Source organism: Panicum virgatum, chromosome 2N (assembly GCF_016808335.1).
Source record: "Panicum virgatum strain AP13 chromosome 2N, P.virgatum_v5, whole genome shotgun sequence".
Lineage (NCBI taxonomy): Eukaryota > Viridiplantae > Streptophyta > Magnoliopsida > Poales > Poaceae > Panicum > Panicum virgatum.
Window position 1 is genome coordinate 10,825,983 of NC_053146.1, and position 17,996 is coordinate 10,843,978.

Sequence of the window (17,996 nt, forward strand, 5' to 3'; positions counted from 1 at the left end):
TTTGTGTGGCCGGTCTTAGAATGCATTTATTTTTAGACGGAGGAAGTAGACATACAAAGTATATCTCGGCAGGTGAGCATCCAGATTGGGAGTCTCACCAACCGAGCTAGGCGCCGTCTGCTAAATAAACTGTTATCTAATTATGTTTTTTCTCCCCTTTCTTCTCCCTGTCCTCTTATCTTTTTTTTCCTTAGTTTTTTCGGTAGTCATGGTTACTTGCATGAAAACAATTTTATCTTTTTTGTTATCTTCTCATTAGCTCTTCTACCATGTTAACTTTTACTTACATGGTTATATATTTGATGCAATGGAAATTAAGCAGATGAGATGGAGGATTAAGACTGCCCTAAGCTAGTGACGAGTGCAAGCGAAGAGATAACTTTACTTAACTCTATATTTTTTTTAATCTTTGGCTTGGTTTGGATAAGCTAGAGATTGCAGGAGTTAGGTTTTACCTCGTGGGATTGTAAAAGCTGGATTAAAAGTTGGTCTGGTTGGATTAGTCAGCATTTATAAGTCCCAATAAAGCACAACCGCATAAAAGCTAGGGTGGGGGAAGCCTATAGGATTGTAGAAGGTGTATTGTAGTAAAAACTAGACCAAAAGCAGGCATGTTCAGATCAGCTAGAGCTGTTAAAGCTGGATTCCACGTTGTTTATAGCTGATCCAATCAAGCCCTTTGCTTTTGTTCTTTTGCAATAAGACAATAGTTATCTTCCGGAGAACCAGCGCAAGCTTAATGAGCTCCACTTGTCTACCACCATTCTAGAAGATAGCTATTTTTAAATTTTATCCAAATTAAACTTTTTAAACTTAAACTATAGATAGTTAAAAAGTTATAAAGATTGATAATATACAAATGATATAAGTTTATTCATAATGAAACCGTTATTGTAATATGCAGTCTTTTTATTTAAAAGTAATTACTTTTTAAGATATTTACTAATCAACGATGAAAATGTTTAACTTTAACTAAGTCTAAAAGTTGCTATATCTTGGATGGATGTAAAACAAAAAAGAACCTCACCCCTGACATGAAATGCAGAACCAACCACGTTTCACTAGTCAGCACGCACAGATAGGACATGCGTAGCAGTTGAATCATTTCCTGATGACAGCTTTGGTCGGGACGGCAGATCAAACACAAACAGCAGGAGCATTCAGTTTTTAAACCTTGCGTGCTTCTCGTGCTTGTACCTGTGCTGCCTGCCGTGACAATCCGATCGACTGCGATGGCCGGCGTCCATGAAGCGCGCACCGGCGGCGACGACGCCGGCGGCAGGACGACATCACGACGCCGGCGCCGCATCCTGGTGTTCCCGCTGCCGTTCCAGGGCCACATCAACCCGATGCGGCAGCTGGCCGACGCGCTCCACGCGCGGGGGCTCGCCGTCACCGTGCTCCACACGCGCTTCAACGCGCCGGACCCCGGGCGCCGCCCGGAGTTTCGGTTCGTGCCCGTGCCCGACGGCGTCCCCGCCGGCGTCGCCGCGTCCGGCGACGTCATCGGCCTCCTCGACGCCATGAACGCCGCCATGGAGGCGGAGGAGTCGGCGGCCCTCCGGGGCGTGCTCGAGTCGGTGCTCGCGGACGAGGAGCAGCCCCCCGCCGCGTGCATCGTCTTCGACGCCAACCTGCTCGCCGTGCCCAGGGCCGCCGCGGCCGTCGGCCTCAAGACGCTCGTGCTGCGGACGGCGAGCGCGGCCTGCCTCGGATGCTTCATGGCTTACCCAATGCTTCACCAAAAGGGCTACCTGCCTCCCCAAGGTCAGTTTACTTGGATTTACTAATCCTTAATTACCTTGGGATGTAGTACTACTCCACTTCAATTTTTACGCTTTATCCGCAAGTGCTTTTACTACAGCAGTAATTGTTTAATTTGGACATTCATTCCTTCATTAGGATCAATACTACTGGAACAATCAAATGAAACTTAAACATGCATCATCCCAACAAGTGCAAATATGCATCAAACTAGCTACAAATGGGAGATAAACTACATGTCATATCCTACAATTCAATTGGTGTACATATTAGTGTTTAGGAAAATTTCCAAATTTAACAAATGAACTTTATTTTCAGAGATGTTGTTTTCCCCTTAACTTGATAGCATGAACGGTGTGCACTCCTGAGTCCTGTGCGTATTCTAAATATATATATGCTCTGTTCTAGAGTCGAAAATGTACATGCCGGTGGAAGAGCTACCGCCACTGAGGGTAAGGGACCTCTTCTACTCAAGCCGGAGCGACCAAGAAAAACTGCGCAACCTACTTGCCCGGGCCATGGAAGCAGTGAACAGTTCCTCTGGTCTAGTGATCAACACATTCGATGCTCTGGAGCCCCAAGATCTGTGCTCTATGTTAGCTTTGGGAGCTTGGCTTCCATGGACCCCGATGAGTTTTTGGAGGTGGCCTGGGGTTTGGCGGCCAGTGGCCATCCTTTTCTATGGGTGGTTCGGCCAGGCTCGGTACGGGGATCGGAGGACATTCAGGGTTTCCCAGAAGGCTTTGAGGCTGCGGTTGAGGGTACAGGCAAGGTGATTCGATGGGCGCCCCAGCAGGAGGTGCTGGCCCACCCTGTAGTGGGTGGGTTCTGGACGCACAGCGGATGGAACTTGACAATGGAGAGCATCAGCGAGGGTGTTCCCATGATCTGTAGGCCTCAGTTCGCAGATCAGATGATGAACACGAGGTATGTGGAGAAAATGTGGAGTGTGGGGTTCGAGCTTGAAGGTGAGCTGGAAAGGGGCAGAATAGAGGAGGCCATTAGGAAGCTCATGGAGGAAAGGGAGGGGGCCGAGATGAGGGAAAGAGCTATGGAGCTAAAGAAGAAAGTAGCACACTGCTTGAAATCTGGTGGGTCGTCTCAGATTGCCATGGATAAGTTGGTGAAGTACATACTTTCTTTGTGACTGTTTTTTACGGGCGAACATTCTATATAGGAAAAAAAATCCAGTTTATAACCTCAAACTATTATAAAAATTTGATTTTCAAACTTTAACTATAAAATCGGAAAAGAAGGACCATCCAGCTATCAAAACCGAACAACTTTGACCCTTTAGGTTTTAAAGATGGTTCTATAGTTTTTTAAAAAATATACAAAATTTTGGTTATATCTAAAAAAATTAAAACTAAGTTATTTTAAATTAGAAAAATATGAATCTTGTACCAAAATTTTCAAAAAACATAACCTATCTATTGTTGCTCTATTTGAATATGATTTATTTTAAAAATAAGAATAACTATAAGGAAATAATTACTAGGAACATAAAACATTGAATAGATTATATTTTCTTAAAAATGGTGGCACTTGTTTCGTACTTTTTTATTTAAAATAAATTACTTATGGAATTTTCATTTAAAAATTAATATTTTTAATTTTCATAAAATTGAAAAACACCTTTGATCCCACCCAAAGGGTTAAATTTACCCCATTTTAATAGTTGGATGGCCTCCATTATCCGGTTTTGTAGTTAAAAATTAAAATAATCGGATTTTTGTGATAGTTTAAGGGTATAAATTGGACTTTTCCCTTCTATATATATGTGAAATTTATGTTGCTTTGAATTCTTGGTTAGGCAAATTTGTAGGGAATACTATCTTTTTGTTCTTAGACGTCTTGAACTAATTCCACAAAACAATGGAACTTATTTTCATTTATTTGGTTTTCCCAACAAAATTTATGCTTGAACAAAAGAGATGTGTTTCCACTTGAACTAGAACTATATTTTTCGATTAGTAGGAACTCATCAATCCGGTAGGTTAATAGTTGAGAACCTTTCTACCCGCAAAAAAGGATCTTTCAGCAGTCAGTTCAATTGCTCATAGAAATAAATTTCCCCACTGATTTGGCTTGGGATCATCATAGAAAACTGTAGATGGTTGAAATTCTTCAGAAGCTAGCGTAGGGAGCCTTCAGGGTTTCTTCTCGGTCCTTTAGCAAGAGGAAAATCTTCTGCTCATAATAATACCTTGGGGTAGGTCTTTCTCCTATGTCAGAGTTTTCTTTTTATAATGTTCAAAAATTTTGGATGTGAATTTCTCTACTAGTGGTGCTTGTCTTCTTTGTATGTCATTTTAGCCATCCATGTAAATCAATCTAAGAAAAACAGTACATATTGCTTTTTCTAATAACCCACAAGCACTTAACAGCATGGGTACCACACAAATTTATAAAGTAGTAAAAAATGGCTACATTCACTACAGTGGTTCATGCATCATTATCACAATAAATTAATATATGTTCGTTCCAAAGGCTGCTTACCAGTGTTCTTTTTGGTAGACGGCCGCGTGTTACTTTTTGCCACTTTTTTCTCCTCCAAATTATATGGAACGGCAATCATGCGATATGATGAAGATATAAGATGGATATAATCAATTGATTGATATAAGAGCCATCTTGGCTTTTTTTTTAACGAAAAAGCAGAGGAACTGCGGATTCTATTTTAAAAATTAGCCCAGATTGAACGGCATAGTAGAGCAACAACTACTCGCTCGCACTACAACAACTAGACAAAAGAGCTTCTGATTATATTAAAAAGACACCAACATAGATATTTTTCAGATTAATCTTTTTAAGACCTACTAGGAGCACACCAAACCCGCCCGCATGCTCAGGAGAGTACACGATCAATCTTAGACAATATATTTATTTATTAAACTAGAACTATGAATAATTTAGTTGTGAAAATTATTTGTAAAATTGTTTTCAATGAAAAAATTTAACAGTGAACATGTAATTTGAAACCATCTGAGAAATATCTCATTTATCTCATTTATCTGATGAAGAGTGTGACCTAACAATGATCACTACCTTATCAATTTATGGGAACAACAACATATAACCCATCTAACGATAATAGTTTCTTCATTACATGAAAAAATATATCTAAAATGACATTATGCGCTTGAGCAGCAAATCTATTGCAGATTTGGAAGAGCCTTCATCCTCAATGCACTTCACAGCTTTGTCCCTCAGATCCTTGGCCCTCTGTCTCATCTGTCTACCTTCTTCCGTACACAGTAACTTGGTAATAGCCATCTCGACCTTCCCCCTCTCCAACCCCCCTTCTAGTTCAAACCCTATCTTCCACACCTCTTGGACGTACCTCATGTTTATCATCTGGTCAGCAAATTGGGGCCTACATATCATCGGGACACCCTCGCAAATGCTCTCCAGAGTCGAGTTCCATCCATTGTGAGTCCAAAAGCCACCAATGGCATGGTGAGCAAGAACTTCTTGCTGTGGGGCCCAGGGCACGACCATTCCCCTACCATGTGTCGCCTCCTCGAAGCCTTCAGGAAGGCTCACCTGGTGTGAGGATCTGACCATGTTGTGACGGATCACCCACAGAAACGGGCTCTGGCTGTTGGCCAAGCCCCATGCTGTCTCCAACAGTTCCTTCTCATCCATGGATGCCAGGCTCCCCAAGCTCACATAAAGAACAGAATCGGCCTCTTGCTTGTCCAACCACTTCAAGCAAGTCTGGTCTTGTGCTAGCAAGCTGCTCTCGGTGCCTGAAGAAATCTTGTGAAGTGGCCCTACCGTGTACATCGGCACACCGAGGCCGTTGGTGATCTTTTGGAGATCTGAATCCTCAAGGTCTTGGAAGGTGTTGAGGATGACACCGGAAGAACTCCTTGCTGCATCCAGTAAATGTTGTAGGCATCTTTCCATATTACCATGCGTAGTAGTGGGCGAGAACACCATGTCTCTCAGCCGCAGTGGTGTAAGCTCATCCAATGGCATGTCCAACTGGGCTTTATCTGGAATTACAGAAATGAGAGGAAATGAGTAGCATCCCAATAGTATACACAATTTGGACGTACCTTTAGCTTCTTCTAGGTTCCAACATGGGTTTTGCCACGGTAATTCAAAATGATTGTAGACCATGCATTTATTTAGGTAGATCAGGACAAGTATTATCACATATTAGATATTACCTCTTTGGAGGTAATAGCAAAAATACTTTTTCTATATATTACCTCTTGAGAGGTAATCGGAGTACCTAACATACAATTAATATTATTATGACCTCTAACGACTTTACTTTGTGGCTGCAAAACTGTACATTGTACTTTAAAAAACTCTCTAGGACGCATTTACTATTTTGCTATTTACATTCTGAGATTGTGAGGCAAACTTCATAAATTGTGTTCATGCCAAAAAAAAAAAGAGCCCCTCAATAGGTACTTGGGTTCAGGCTAACTATGTTTTGGCCTGATGTTAAAAAAATAACAGAATACAAAGCACTAGAGTTTTCGCAATATCATGAAAAAAAAGTGGGTAAACGTGTAGTGGGTAGCTAGCCGAAAAAGGATACAATAATTCTATATATCCAGTCCCAAGCTTTTCCATTAGAATGTTATTACTCTATCAAAGCAGCCACGGTTTGAACAGGGGGGTTCTATTCCCCGCATATGCGAGGGGGGAGAAGTGCATCGCATAAAGTCTCTGCCGCCGCTCCCTCCACCTCTGCCGCCGTCCACTGCCTTCCTTCGCCGCCAGAGCCGCCTTCCTCCGCTGCCGCCTCCGCCTTCCTCTGTCGCCGCTACTTCTTGCCAGAGAAGAAGCACAATACGTGTGCAACGCGCGCGATTCTACTCGCGCGCGATAAATAGACGCCCCCGTTTGAACATCGATACCAAAAAAAAGAAGAACACTACAATGGTCAAAGGGTCTGCAGTATCAGGTTCTTGTCAACTGGCCCCCACAAAACCGGCCGGTCCATTGGCCCCCATGTCAATCCTCATGCATCATGTCCTTTTTGTATTGTATTTGTTTTTCTAGCTCATCGTCCTTATCAGGTTTCCACCCTATGGCCTACCCGTTTGAGGATTTGGAAGCCCGTATGGCCATGATGCGAAGCTAGAGTTGATTGGGAAATGGGAACATGAGATGCAAGCTGGTGGCAACGCAAGCTAAGGCCATGGCTGCATGTAGCAAGCAGGTTATTAGCAGCAGAGATATGATCGATCGATCGGTCACCTTGGGATGCCGGTGGGAGGAGGCCCTTGTCGCAGAGCGCCGGGAACGCCATGTAGGCGACGAGGCAGGCGGCGGCGCCGGTGCGCAGGACCAGCGTCGGCACGCCGAGCTCCTCAGCCACCAGCTGCATCCCGCGCAGGTTGGAGTCCACCACCAGGCACGCCGCCGCCCCGCCGCCCTCCTCCTCTTCCTCCTCGGCGAGCGCCTGGCGCAGGCGGTCCCGGAACGGCTCCCGGAGGCGGTCGTTGAGCCGCAGCAGCGCGACGGCGAAGTCCGCGTCGCTGCCGGACGGGAGCAGGTCGGCCGACGGCACGCCCTCCCCGACGGGGACGAAGCGGAACGCCGCGGGGTGGCGCGCCGGGTCCGGCGCGTTGAAGGCGGCGTAGAAGACGGTGACGCCCAGGCCGCCGCCGCCCCGCGCGTGCAGCGCCCCGGCCAGCTGCAGCATCGGGGTGAGGTGGCCCTGGAACGGCACCGGGAACAGCAGCACGCGCCGCCGGCGTCCGCCACCGGAGCCCGCCGCCGGAGACGCCGCCTCCCCCGCCGTCGCCATGGCTGCTCAAGAACTAGCTAGCTTGGAGGCTTGGAGCGCAGCAGGTGGGTGCGTTATATAAAATGATTTGACTCGAGGCGATCGGGATAAGGACCACCATGGATCGATGATATGCGTCACATCGAGGCGGGATCATATCGATCGAAAATCGCAAGGAATTGCTTTCGAGTTGGGAGGGATTGAAGACGCGCGCGATCGTCGAGAGGATTTGATATGCGAGGCCAGTTTGGGAAATGCAGAGGCTTGCAAGGTAGCAGCACGCGGCACACGCCCTCTTGTTTGGAGGCACTGCTGTCCGTTTGCTTTGCGAGGCAAAAGGAAGGACGACTGGACGGCCTGTTTTCTCACGTTTTCTGTCGCTCGTATCGTATCCCTGCACCGTATACAGTACACTCTATAGAAATACAAGGTACTGTGCAGTTTCACTGTCACACTTTTTGTCACAGAACAGTCCAAATAATACTGATCGAATTCAATAATTAACAACTTAAGCTTAAACCACAGTTTCTGCATTCAACCAGTACACTCAGACTGCCTGCTGTAACCAGGATCGATTACACAGGAACTATCGCCAAAAGACGAGCACAGGTGATTACAAGCAAAAGCAGAGTTCAAATTAATTTACAAACAGAGCTTAACACAAGCTTCAGAAATAAATTACAACAAAGTTTTACAATCCAGGATTTACAATCCAAATCTAAGAGTTCAACACAGCGGAAGTAAAACAGAGTTTAAAATAGAGACCCAAAATACAATACGATAACCGCCATCGACGACAAAAGACGAGCTTCAAATCTTGCCCACTAATATGAGGCTCACCTGCCTGCACTTCACGGAGAAGACGGACCCACTCGACAGTCCAACCCGGAGGAAGAGGCTGACCAACCCAAGACGCGCAGATCTCCTCGAAGTCTTCCGGAACACAGCCTGCTCAGAAGGGGTACAACCAAACCCTGAGTACTCTAATATTCAGCAAGACTTACCCGTCTATGGGTATACTTAGCCCATTATCTAGACATGCAAGGCTTTTTGGTTCTGGAGTTGTTTTGCGGAAGAGCTACTAATACTGGATCCTTACTTTCAATATTTTAGCTCCAATTGAGTTGACAGCTATAAACTATGTTCGCCTATTTCTCTAGAGCATACATGGTTGATCATATTAATCTTTAGTAACATACAACTCAACATTTTCACTCGAGTCTCAATCCACTTCTTCACTACGATGCGACGAAGTGACCAAGGTTCTCATAACCGCGAGTCACGGCGAATCGATCCGATTTAACCTTGCAAGGTGGACCTAACTCACACGCCAAGTGCGACCCCGGCGAGTCACACAGAGCAACTGTTCCCATGATTACCCCGAAGCCAGAGTCAAGCCCGCAAACACCCGGATGATGAGCCCCGCACGTGCGAACACCCGGTTAACCCATGGACGACTTCACCATCCGTCAACCCTTGCCCAGCACCACGGGTCGAGAATCAGATTCCGACGCAATTTAGGTAATTAGCTTACAGGTTTCGACTACCTCATACTTCCGGTATGTGGTTAGTTCTGTTCAATCTTGGTCAGCACGGCCAACAATGGTACGGTCCTCAATCGACACAGGCGGAGACTCAACTTTCCTTTATTCCATGGTTATGTACAACTTTCCCTCCACCCGGTCTTCATTTCCATTCTCACAGCATTATTTCTTACTTTCTTACTGAAGTACCAAACCTATATCTCGCGGGTGACAGGAAATCACCCGTCTTCTACCGTATCCTACTTAAGCATGGCAGTGCTATCGACCTATCATGCTAGTAAAAGACTGGGGTCTCCTAAAGATAATGCATTTAAGGTTCCAAGTAACTCCTAGAACTTAATGCACAAGTACTTAAATAACACATTGCATAAGTTTTAAAGTAGGGGTTATGCTCCGGGGCTTGCCTTGCAGGTCAGCGGGGTTAACAATTTCCTCCGTAGCTTGCTCAGCTGCTTCGTCGGCTTGTGGTTCTCCGGCTTGCGGCTCCTGGATCGGCTCAGCGACCAACTCGTAGACGGCTTCGCTCATGACGTCTATACGTAAAGAAAGATGCCATGCAACAATTAAAACAATGCAAGAAAATGCTACAAGGTACTCACTATGCAATGCGAGGTAACTAAAAAGGAAGACATGACTAGCATCAATTACTACTGATCACAAAATACTGAAAGCCCCAACGCATAAAAGGATTCACTTAACCACAAAAAGAAAAGCTGCAGCTAGGAACGAAATAAAAGCAAAACATAGCTTACAGACTTAATTGAGCCACCCAAAAGTTACCAGTAAGCCAAGATATTGAAAGAACATGCAACAAAAATTTACCAATATTTATTGATGACCGAAAACATTTATTTAGCCTTAGAATAGAATTCAACCAATATTAAATCCACAAACATACACATAGGATATGCACCTGAAAATTTTTCAGTGAACTACACATATAAAGAGCAAGCTACTGCATAAATTTCATAATTTTTTGACAACTATAGCCGTAGAAATAAATTAATTAAGCTTAAGCACAAAGCAATTTATAGCACAAGCAACACTGATGTAACACAAGCAAGGATAATTTTCCTCTGAAGTTCTGAACCTCACGAAACTAACAAAATTGAGTTTGCATTTATAGCATTTTTTGTGAATTGATATGTATTTTCAAAGTTTCAGCCAAAATAAAATAAAACAAAACAAAATCTACCTTTAACCTCCCCCTCTCCCTGATCCGCGGGCCCCACCCGGCAGTGGAACAGAGAGAGAAAGAGAGGGGGCTCCCCTGCTCTACCCGTGCTGCCCCGGCATCTCAGCCCAAATGGGGCCCAATGGGCTAAACGGGCCGGGACAAATTTCGAGCTACTGTAGCGCCGCGGCACAGTACTCCCAAATCGTTAGTCCCAAACTGGAAACCCAATGGGAACCCAACCAACTTAAATAGCCGGTCGCGGGAAGCAAATTAATTCCGGATCGATTTTTTTTGCGCGAAACGAGGACGAAAGCGCAAGAGAATTAATTAGTAGATGTGGTCTACTCAACATGCAGAATAGATCTTAGCCGTTATCCCGGGCCGTGTCGTTACACTTTTTTATACAGTAACACTTTTTTATACAGTATACTACTGCAGTACAATAACACTTTTTTACAGTATACTACTGCAGTACAGTAACACTTTTTACATTATACTACAGTAATACCAAGTTACTGTACAGTTTCACTGTGTGCTGATGGATTATCTGCATGCACGTTGTATTGCAGGAAGCATTTGGCACGTGCGACGACAATGATTGCAGGCTTGCAGCCTCGTTGCTGCAACTAGTTGTAAAATTAAATTGCTAGGTGTAAAATTAAATTTGCTGGACCCTAGCATGCTAGGTGTAAAATTAAATTTAGACCCTCGATTCAAGAAATACAAGTTACCATGTCGGCATGTCAGTACATCGCAACCAATTAATCTAAACCCACAGGCCACACAAAGGCACAAACCACCCCTGACGTGGTATCTGCCCAGTTGATTCTCTAGTGTGAAAAGAAATAAGCCTAGTTTATGTTGCTTCGAATTTTTGAAATAAGCCTACTTTTTCTACATATCCAAAACGTGGAGAGAATGTCATTTTCTTTTATTAATATATAGATTGCGAACAGGTCTACAAACATCAATAGCCATCGTTCTCTGTATTAAGTTCTTGTTGATGCTCCAACTAAACATCATTTATTTGTTTGTCACAACTTACTGGCATGTAGTTAATGCTCCAACTAAACATCATTTCCATTTTTTTTGGAAAACATATAATTTGTTTCACATGAGCATCTTCAATTCATATATTTACTTGTCAGAAAGCAATTATGTGATCACACGGGATCTTGAGGAATGTAGGTGACACCCAAGAAGATCTCTGCCTCTCTGTCAAAATAATGATGCAGCAGTTGATATTTTTTAGCTGTCAGTTTTCAGTTTGTTGGATGTCTCATTGTTGTTAATTTTAATTTACAAGCACATGTTTATTGAGTTCACTAGAAAAAGGTCATGATGTGGGTTCGTAATTGAGATCTCATATATCGTGTCAGTTTTTGGACCAGCAATTAATGAGTGGCTGTGATATATAGGCCCTGTTTAGTTTTCAAAAAATTTCAGATTCTACATTAACTTCGAACATTTGACTATTAATTAGAAGTATTAAATGCGGAAATCGCGAGATGAATCTGGCGAACCTAATTGTGCAATGATTAGATAATATCGTGCTGCAGTAAACAACCTCTAATGACGAATTAATTAGGTTTAATAGATTCGCCTCGCGATATCTCATCCATTCATATAATTAGTTTTATAATTAATTTATGTTCAATTCTCATAATTAGTGTTGGAAAAGGTGCAAAAAAAAATTTGCAAACTAAACGGGGCATAGCCAAATCTGCATGACTGCCAGTTTATCAAACGAACCGATATATATAGTAAAAGCCTGATATAAATTCACACATTTTATGCAAAAAAAATTCCTGCACCACGATCACACATTGTACTATACCAGTATGCGCTCGTATACATTGCAACAAGTCAGCCTTAATTACCTGATTCCTTCTCAATTGTTTACAACAACAAAAATCTTCTCAGTTTTTTTTGGGGGAGGGGGGGAGTGGGGTGTAATTTAACACAAGTAAAATAATGTTTCCTGAAGACAAACTTTCAAAGTGAAAGTAATAATTATAGTTCAAAAGGACATTATGCGCTCAAGCAACAGGTCAATTGCAGCACTGGAAGAGCCTCCTTTCATGGTACACTTAGTTGCTCTGATTTTTAAGTTTACAAGCCAAAAAAATTTGGCCAAAAACATCAAATCACGCGTTTGGACACATGCATGAAGTACTAAATGAAGTCTATTTACAAAAAATTTTGCACGGATGGGTTGTAAATCGCGAGACGAATCTAATGAGCTTACTTAATCCATGATTTGCAACAGTGATGCTACAGTAACTATTTGCTAATTATGGATTAAGTAAGCTCATTAGATTCGTCTCGCGATTTACAATCCATCCGTGTAAAAATTTTTGTTAATAGATTTCATTTAGTAGTCCGAAATAGCAAGATTTCATTTCAAAAAATTTTGGCCAAATGAACTAAACACAGCCTCGGTCCTGCGATGTTACGAGCATATAGTTTTTAAATAAAATAATTTTAAGAAATATGGTCAAAGATAAAAGACACATTTGTTTAAACCATAAATCTCAGTAGCAAAATACAGGTGAAAGAGATGGAAAGAAAGTATATCCAACATGACAAATGTCAAACTTCTGATACAATTTTCTATGAATCATCTAACAGAGAATGCTAGAACAATTCATGCATTTCCATTTGATGGGCCGAGCAGCCTGACAGCGATGTCGAGACCAGAGTTGGATCTATGCGCCTGCTCAGCGGGCCCAACAGCAGTGGCATCCCTGAGTCGTGCCGACCCCGACCCGTTGGTCGGTGCTTGGAGGGCTTGGAGGAGGCGGGGGTAACAGCGATTTGGCCGTGATGGTGGCGAATGACAGACTACGAACAATAGGCAGATGTGGAGTAGGGAGCAGGTTAGATGTGGGTGTGGAGTAGGTGGCGGGCAATGACGGCCGGTAGATAGCGGATCTGCAGCTTAGCTGTGGGTGTGGAGTAGGTGGCGGGGAACGACGGCCGGTAGATAGCGGATCTGTGGCGGCGGCGGCTCTGCTCAACTTGTCCGTACGGGGAAAGAGAGGAGAAAAGTAGGTAACGATGATGGCTCGAAGAAGAGAACATGGGAGGGCGCACAAACGGAGAACAGACGCGGTGGAGGAGGGGGAGACCGCGGCTCAGAGGAGGGGCGGTGTTGAGCGTCAGGACTACGTGAGGTCGGCGATAGGCGAGCCCCAGCACTGGTGGCGTCGAAGCGCACCGAGGAGGAAGCACGAGAGCGGGGAGAGGCTGTGGATGAGGGTGAGGGTGAGGAGTGCACTGAGGAGGTAGCGTGAGTTTACCTTTGGCATTCCGATCTTGTGCTAGGATGCTTGTTTCAGTGCTCATCTACATCGGCGGCGTCTTCTAGGCCTTCACCCGTTAGCAACATCATATTCTGGCTGTGAAATGAAATCCTTCGATCTTGTATTCCTGTGTGTGATATGTGGCGAGCGAGAGACCTCCTACTCCATGCGTACAATGCAGCTGGTGTTTGTGTAAATTAAATGCCCATGATCGTGTTTGCTAGTGTGCTTATTTTTTATAGGCGACCAAAGTGGATTTGTTGCTTCTTTTTTTTTCAAGAAACATTGTTGCTAAATTTCATCTACAAGTTGGCGTTGGACTTTAGTTGCAACTAGAAAACCTGGAGCGCGGCGTTGCCGCGCCAGCTGGACCTGGCCATTTGTAGAAAACTTATGATTAATTATTGACAAAATGGGTTTATCAGTATATATTTTTTGTATGACGGAAATACTGATGCTCCCGCACATTTAATAATTCTTGCATTGCATGAATATAATTCAATTTCACTATAAATGTATAAAAGTTCTGAAAAGTAATGTGTTGCGGAAATTTCGATTAGAATATGGGTATGCAAGGTAATGAGCGCGTGAATGTTATTCTCACTATTGATGCACGTAAACAAGCCATCTTAACCTTTGGATAATGAATTTCCATAGTTGAAGTAATCCAATTGTTGTTAATTTCAAAAAAGTAATCCAGTTATATTGTAGATTAATGGATAAGAGGGGCAACATCATGACAAAGGATCAAGCGATTAGCTCATACTGTGAGCAGCTGTGGAAGAAGTTGTGTAATCACCAACCTATTCCCTTCTAGTACTTGTAATAATGCATCAAATGTATAAGAAGAAACATGAAACATCCCTTGCATGCAACTGAGATTATAGATGACATAAAACTTTATACCATCTACAATTGCAAAAGTGAGGAATTGTCCAATTAAATAAGGTATTTATATTTGATTTTGGAAAGCATGTAAGGATATATGATGAGCAAATTACCTAACATTAACCTAAAGAGTGCTCCAAGAAAACAAAATGTTAGGATAAACAGGACAAAGGTATAATTTCAAAACCATATAACAGGCAGTAGCAACCTCTTCATCAGAAGTTTTTTTAGGAAAATAGCAGGCCCTCTACTCTTTCATTATAGTAGGAAGCCAGGTATTTACAATTCGGGTAAGTGAAAGAAAAGAAGATTGTGCACAAAAGTACAATCTATCTATATGTGCAGCGCCAGCCGATTACTGCTGGTCCAAGTGTTGGTAGATTGGATTCGCCTGCCCTCCATGCCTGATGATACTGTCAGCTGTTGGCACTCTCATCTCCAGAACTTCAATCAATCAGAGTTACAACATGAATAATAGATAAGGCACAAGGAACACATATAGCTATTCCACATAACTTGGAAGAAATGGGTAGAACAGTGGCCAATATATGTGCTTTTAGCATTTTAATTTTCTCTATAACTTGTTCCAGCATTAGAAATAATTATGCTTAAATATGTTATGGTTGGTAATTTCGGATTGGAGAGTAGCACATAGTAAGGCTTCATGACAAGATTCAGAATTTTATGATCCACCATTATTTTTCTATGGATTTGGAAATCAGTTGTATGCAGAAGTGTTAGCATGCATCAACTAGCTAGCTTGTTTCATCTTCTTGACGCAAGCTCATGTCGCAGCGAAAAGAGGCTTAGACAGTTGCTTAGGCCATGTTTCCCAGAGCAGCATCCAACCCAGCAGCTCAAGATGAAAGATCCGTCTCACAGACATTTGATCGAGCACTTGTTGTGCAGCAGCTGATAGAGGGCGAGCAGAGCAGAGGAAGGATTCAGGGAAGCCGACCTTACGGCCTGCAGTGGCCACATTATCATGCGGAGGACACCCACATCAATCGCAGCAGCTCTCAGCGACGCGTTGGCCGGCAGCATCAGTCCACACGCCGGGATGGGGATGGGGATGGGAGTTGCGTCCGCGCATGGAGATCAACAACGGCCTCGCCTCCAGCCCCAAATGGCGTCGGGTCTCCGTCGGCGCGCTAAACTGCTGCCGGCTGCCGTGGCTGCTCCGCACCTTACTTCACGGTGCCATCGCAATATACATAGACACGGGAAGAGTCCGCTGCTTCTCCTGCCACCTCATGGTGCCCCTGCCGACTGCCGTATGTCCTCTTCCTCCTTGCAACCGCTGCTGTGCGACTCGGGCCGTCGAGCGGGAGGAGGGGCTGCGAATTGGAGAGACTGAAACTGAGGTGGGAGGACGGTCACCTCGCTCGAGAGAGGTCAGAGGAGGGCCGCCGAGCCGGTAGGGGACAACGACACCTGTGCCCTGTCTGTGCATGCTCGTGAAACGTCGGGAGAGTGCTTAAGCGGATGTCCCCAGTGGCGGAGCTTCATTGGGGCCAAGGGGGGCCTTCCTCCTGGCCAATGAAAATTCCCACTACGTGAATAGTAAAATGGCTACTGTCCATTACTGTAGCAAAAGAGTGGCCCCCCTCATTTATCTAAAATTCAAGGTCAAGCTCCGTCACTGGATGTCCCTATCCGACGGTCGATTCAATCTGGCAGGAGATCCAACGGTTGACATTTGGAGGTGACGTGGCTCAATAATTTTGCACCGTTTGAACCCAACTTTCGATTCTTAAAGATGCAATTTGCATAGTTTTTTTATCAAGCAATTTGCTAAGTTGGTCAGATGTTCCAAGAGTAAATGCCTCGCCACATGTTCGTACCATTCGTACCGGGCTGGCCCAGCCACGGCCTGTTTCTCGCGCCGGGCCAGGCCGCCCATCGTGTCCCACATGGAGGCCCAGTATTCGCCGGACCGGTCCAGCCCAATTTTACTCCGCTCCGTGCCGCGTTTTGGACTGCAAAGCACAACCCGGGTCCTGGGCTGGCCCAAAACGCACAACCCAAATTCCACATAGAAAACCGGGTCGTGAGCTGGCCCAAAACGCGCAGCCCAAGTCCCACCACTGCGTAGAAAAAGCGTGAAGAGAAAGAGATAAACCCCACACGCTTTCTCCTTTGCTCCGGGGGCGCCCACCTGCGCTCATATGCACCCACGTGCTCAGCTCACCGACCCCAAACCCCCGTCCATTCCCCTCCAGCCCGGCAGCCGGCGCAACCAAGAATCCAATCCAGCCAGGCCATGGACGGCGGCGACATCGCGGCTGGCGGCGGGGGCGCGGGCAGGAGCGGCGGGGGCGGGGGCACGAGCATCCACGTCACGGCGCTGGACGGCATCGTGAACGTGAACTCGCTCTTCACCCTCGCCGCGTTCGTGGGCCTGGCGTGGCGCCCCTCCTCCGACGGGCCGGGGCTCGCCGCCGGCGCCGACCGCGCGGGCAGCCCCTGCGCGGCCGGGGACCGCGCCGAGTCCGACCTCGTCTCCTTCCACGTCCTCGCCTTCGCCTGCTTCCTCTTCTCCAGCCTCGTCGCGCTCTGTCTCAAGCAGCTCGTCCGCACCTTCCCCACGCACCACCGCCGCGGCACCGCCTCCGCCTCCTCCTCCTCCGTCCTCGGCCGGACGGCGCGGATCAACCGCGCCGCGCTCCGCGTCGGGATCCTGACCTCCGCCGTGGGCTCCGTCGCCGGCTGCGGCTTCCTCATGATGGCGCTCGTCAACGTGGTGCAGGTGAAGCTCGGCCGCCTCGGCTGCGGCGCCGGCGGCTCCGCCGCCTTGGCCGCCGTCGTGCCGCTCGTCACGCTCGTCCCCGCCGCCATGCTCATCTACATCGGCATCGTCTTCTACGCCTTCACCCGCTAGCAGAACGACAAGCAAGAGCAGGATCTGGTGTTTGAACCAGATCTTGTATGTGAAATGAAATCCTCAGATCTTGTGTGTGCCCTTGTCTGTACAATGCAGCTGACTTTGTAAATTATATGCTTATGATTGTGTTTTCTGCTGTGCTTATTTGAGCAAAGTGAATCTGTTGCGAACTTTTATCTGCATCCTGCAAGTTGGACATGGACTGTACTTGCCAAGTTAGTCAGGTGTGCCAAGAGTGAAGCAGTGATGGAGCTCAGCTGCTGGTTGGTCTCAAGCCTCATCTGGGAAACTGTCCACATCTGCAACTGTGCTAGGTCCCAAAGCTTTGAGTTTGTGATTATCTGCATTGTCTAAGGTTGTGTGAACTCTGAAGCAAGAAAGGATGAAAATCTGGGGTGTCCCTTCAATAGATGTAAACAGGACTATCGAATGGAAGATGCTTTATTTAAAAAAAAATGGAAGATGCATTGTGGTTTAGAGCACCCTGCACATTTGCCAAGTGCTGCCCTGCTCGTCCACAGCATTGCCCATCATGATCGCTGATGATGAAATGAAACCCCAATCACCTTAGTGTTGATTTGGCCCGCCACAAGAAGCCAGCCACGTTGGTTTCTACAAAACCTTGCTGGGGAGGTTGCCATCGAAGCGAGACAGCTGGTTGCTCTGTCAGCGCCGACAA

At 45.5% G+C, this 17,996-nt stretch overlaps 1 protein-coding gene and 2 pseudogenes across 1 annotated transcript; 2 read left to right on the forward strand and 1 right to left on the reverse strand.

Annotated features, from left to right (window-relative positions):
- Positions 1-7,889, reverse strand: part of LOC120658041 — a 31,586-nt pseudogene extending 23,697 nt beyond the window's left edge.
- LOC120658044 lies at positions 1,026-3,658 on the forward strand (annotated as a pseudogene).
- An 8,689-nt stretch (positions 7,890-16,578) lies between the features above and the next one.
- Positions 16,579-17,476, forward strand: LOC120658046. Its single transcript, XM_039936248.1, has one exon. It carries the CDS (start codon positions 16,697-16,699, stop codon positions 17,312-17,314), a length of 618 nt encoding a protein of 205 aa, XP_039792182.1. The 5' UTR covers positions 16,579-16,696; the 3' UTR covers positions 17,315-17,476.
- The last annotated feature ends 520 nt before the right edge of the window (positions 17,477-17,996 follow it).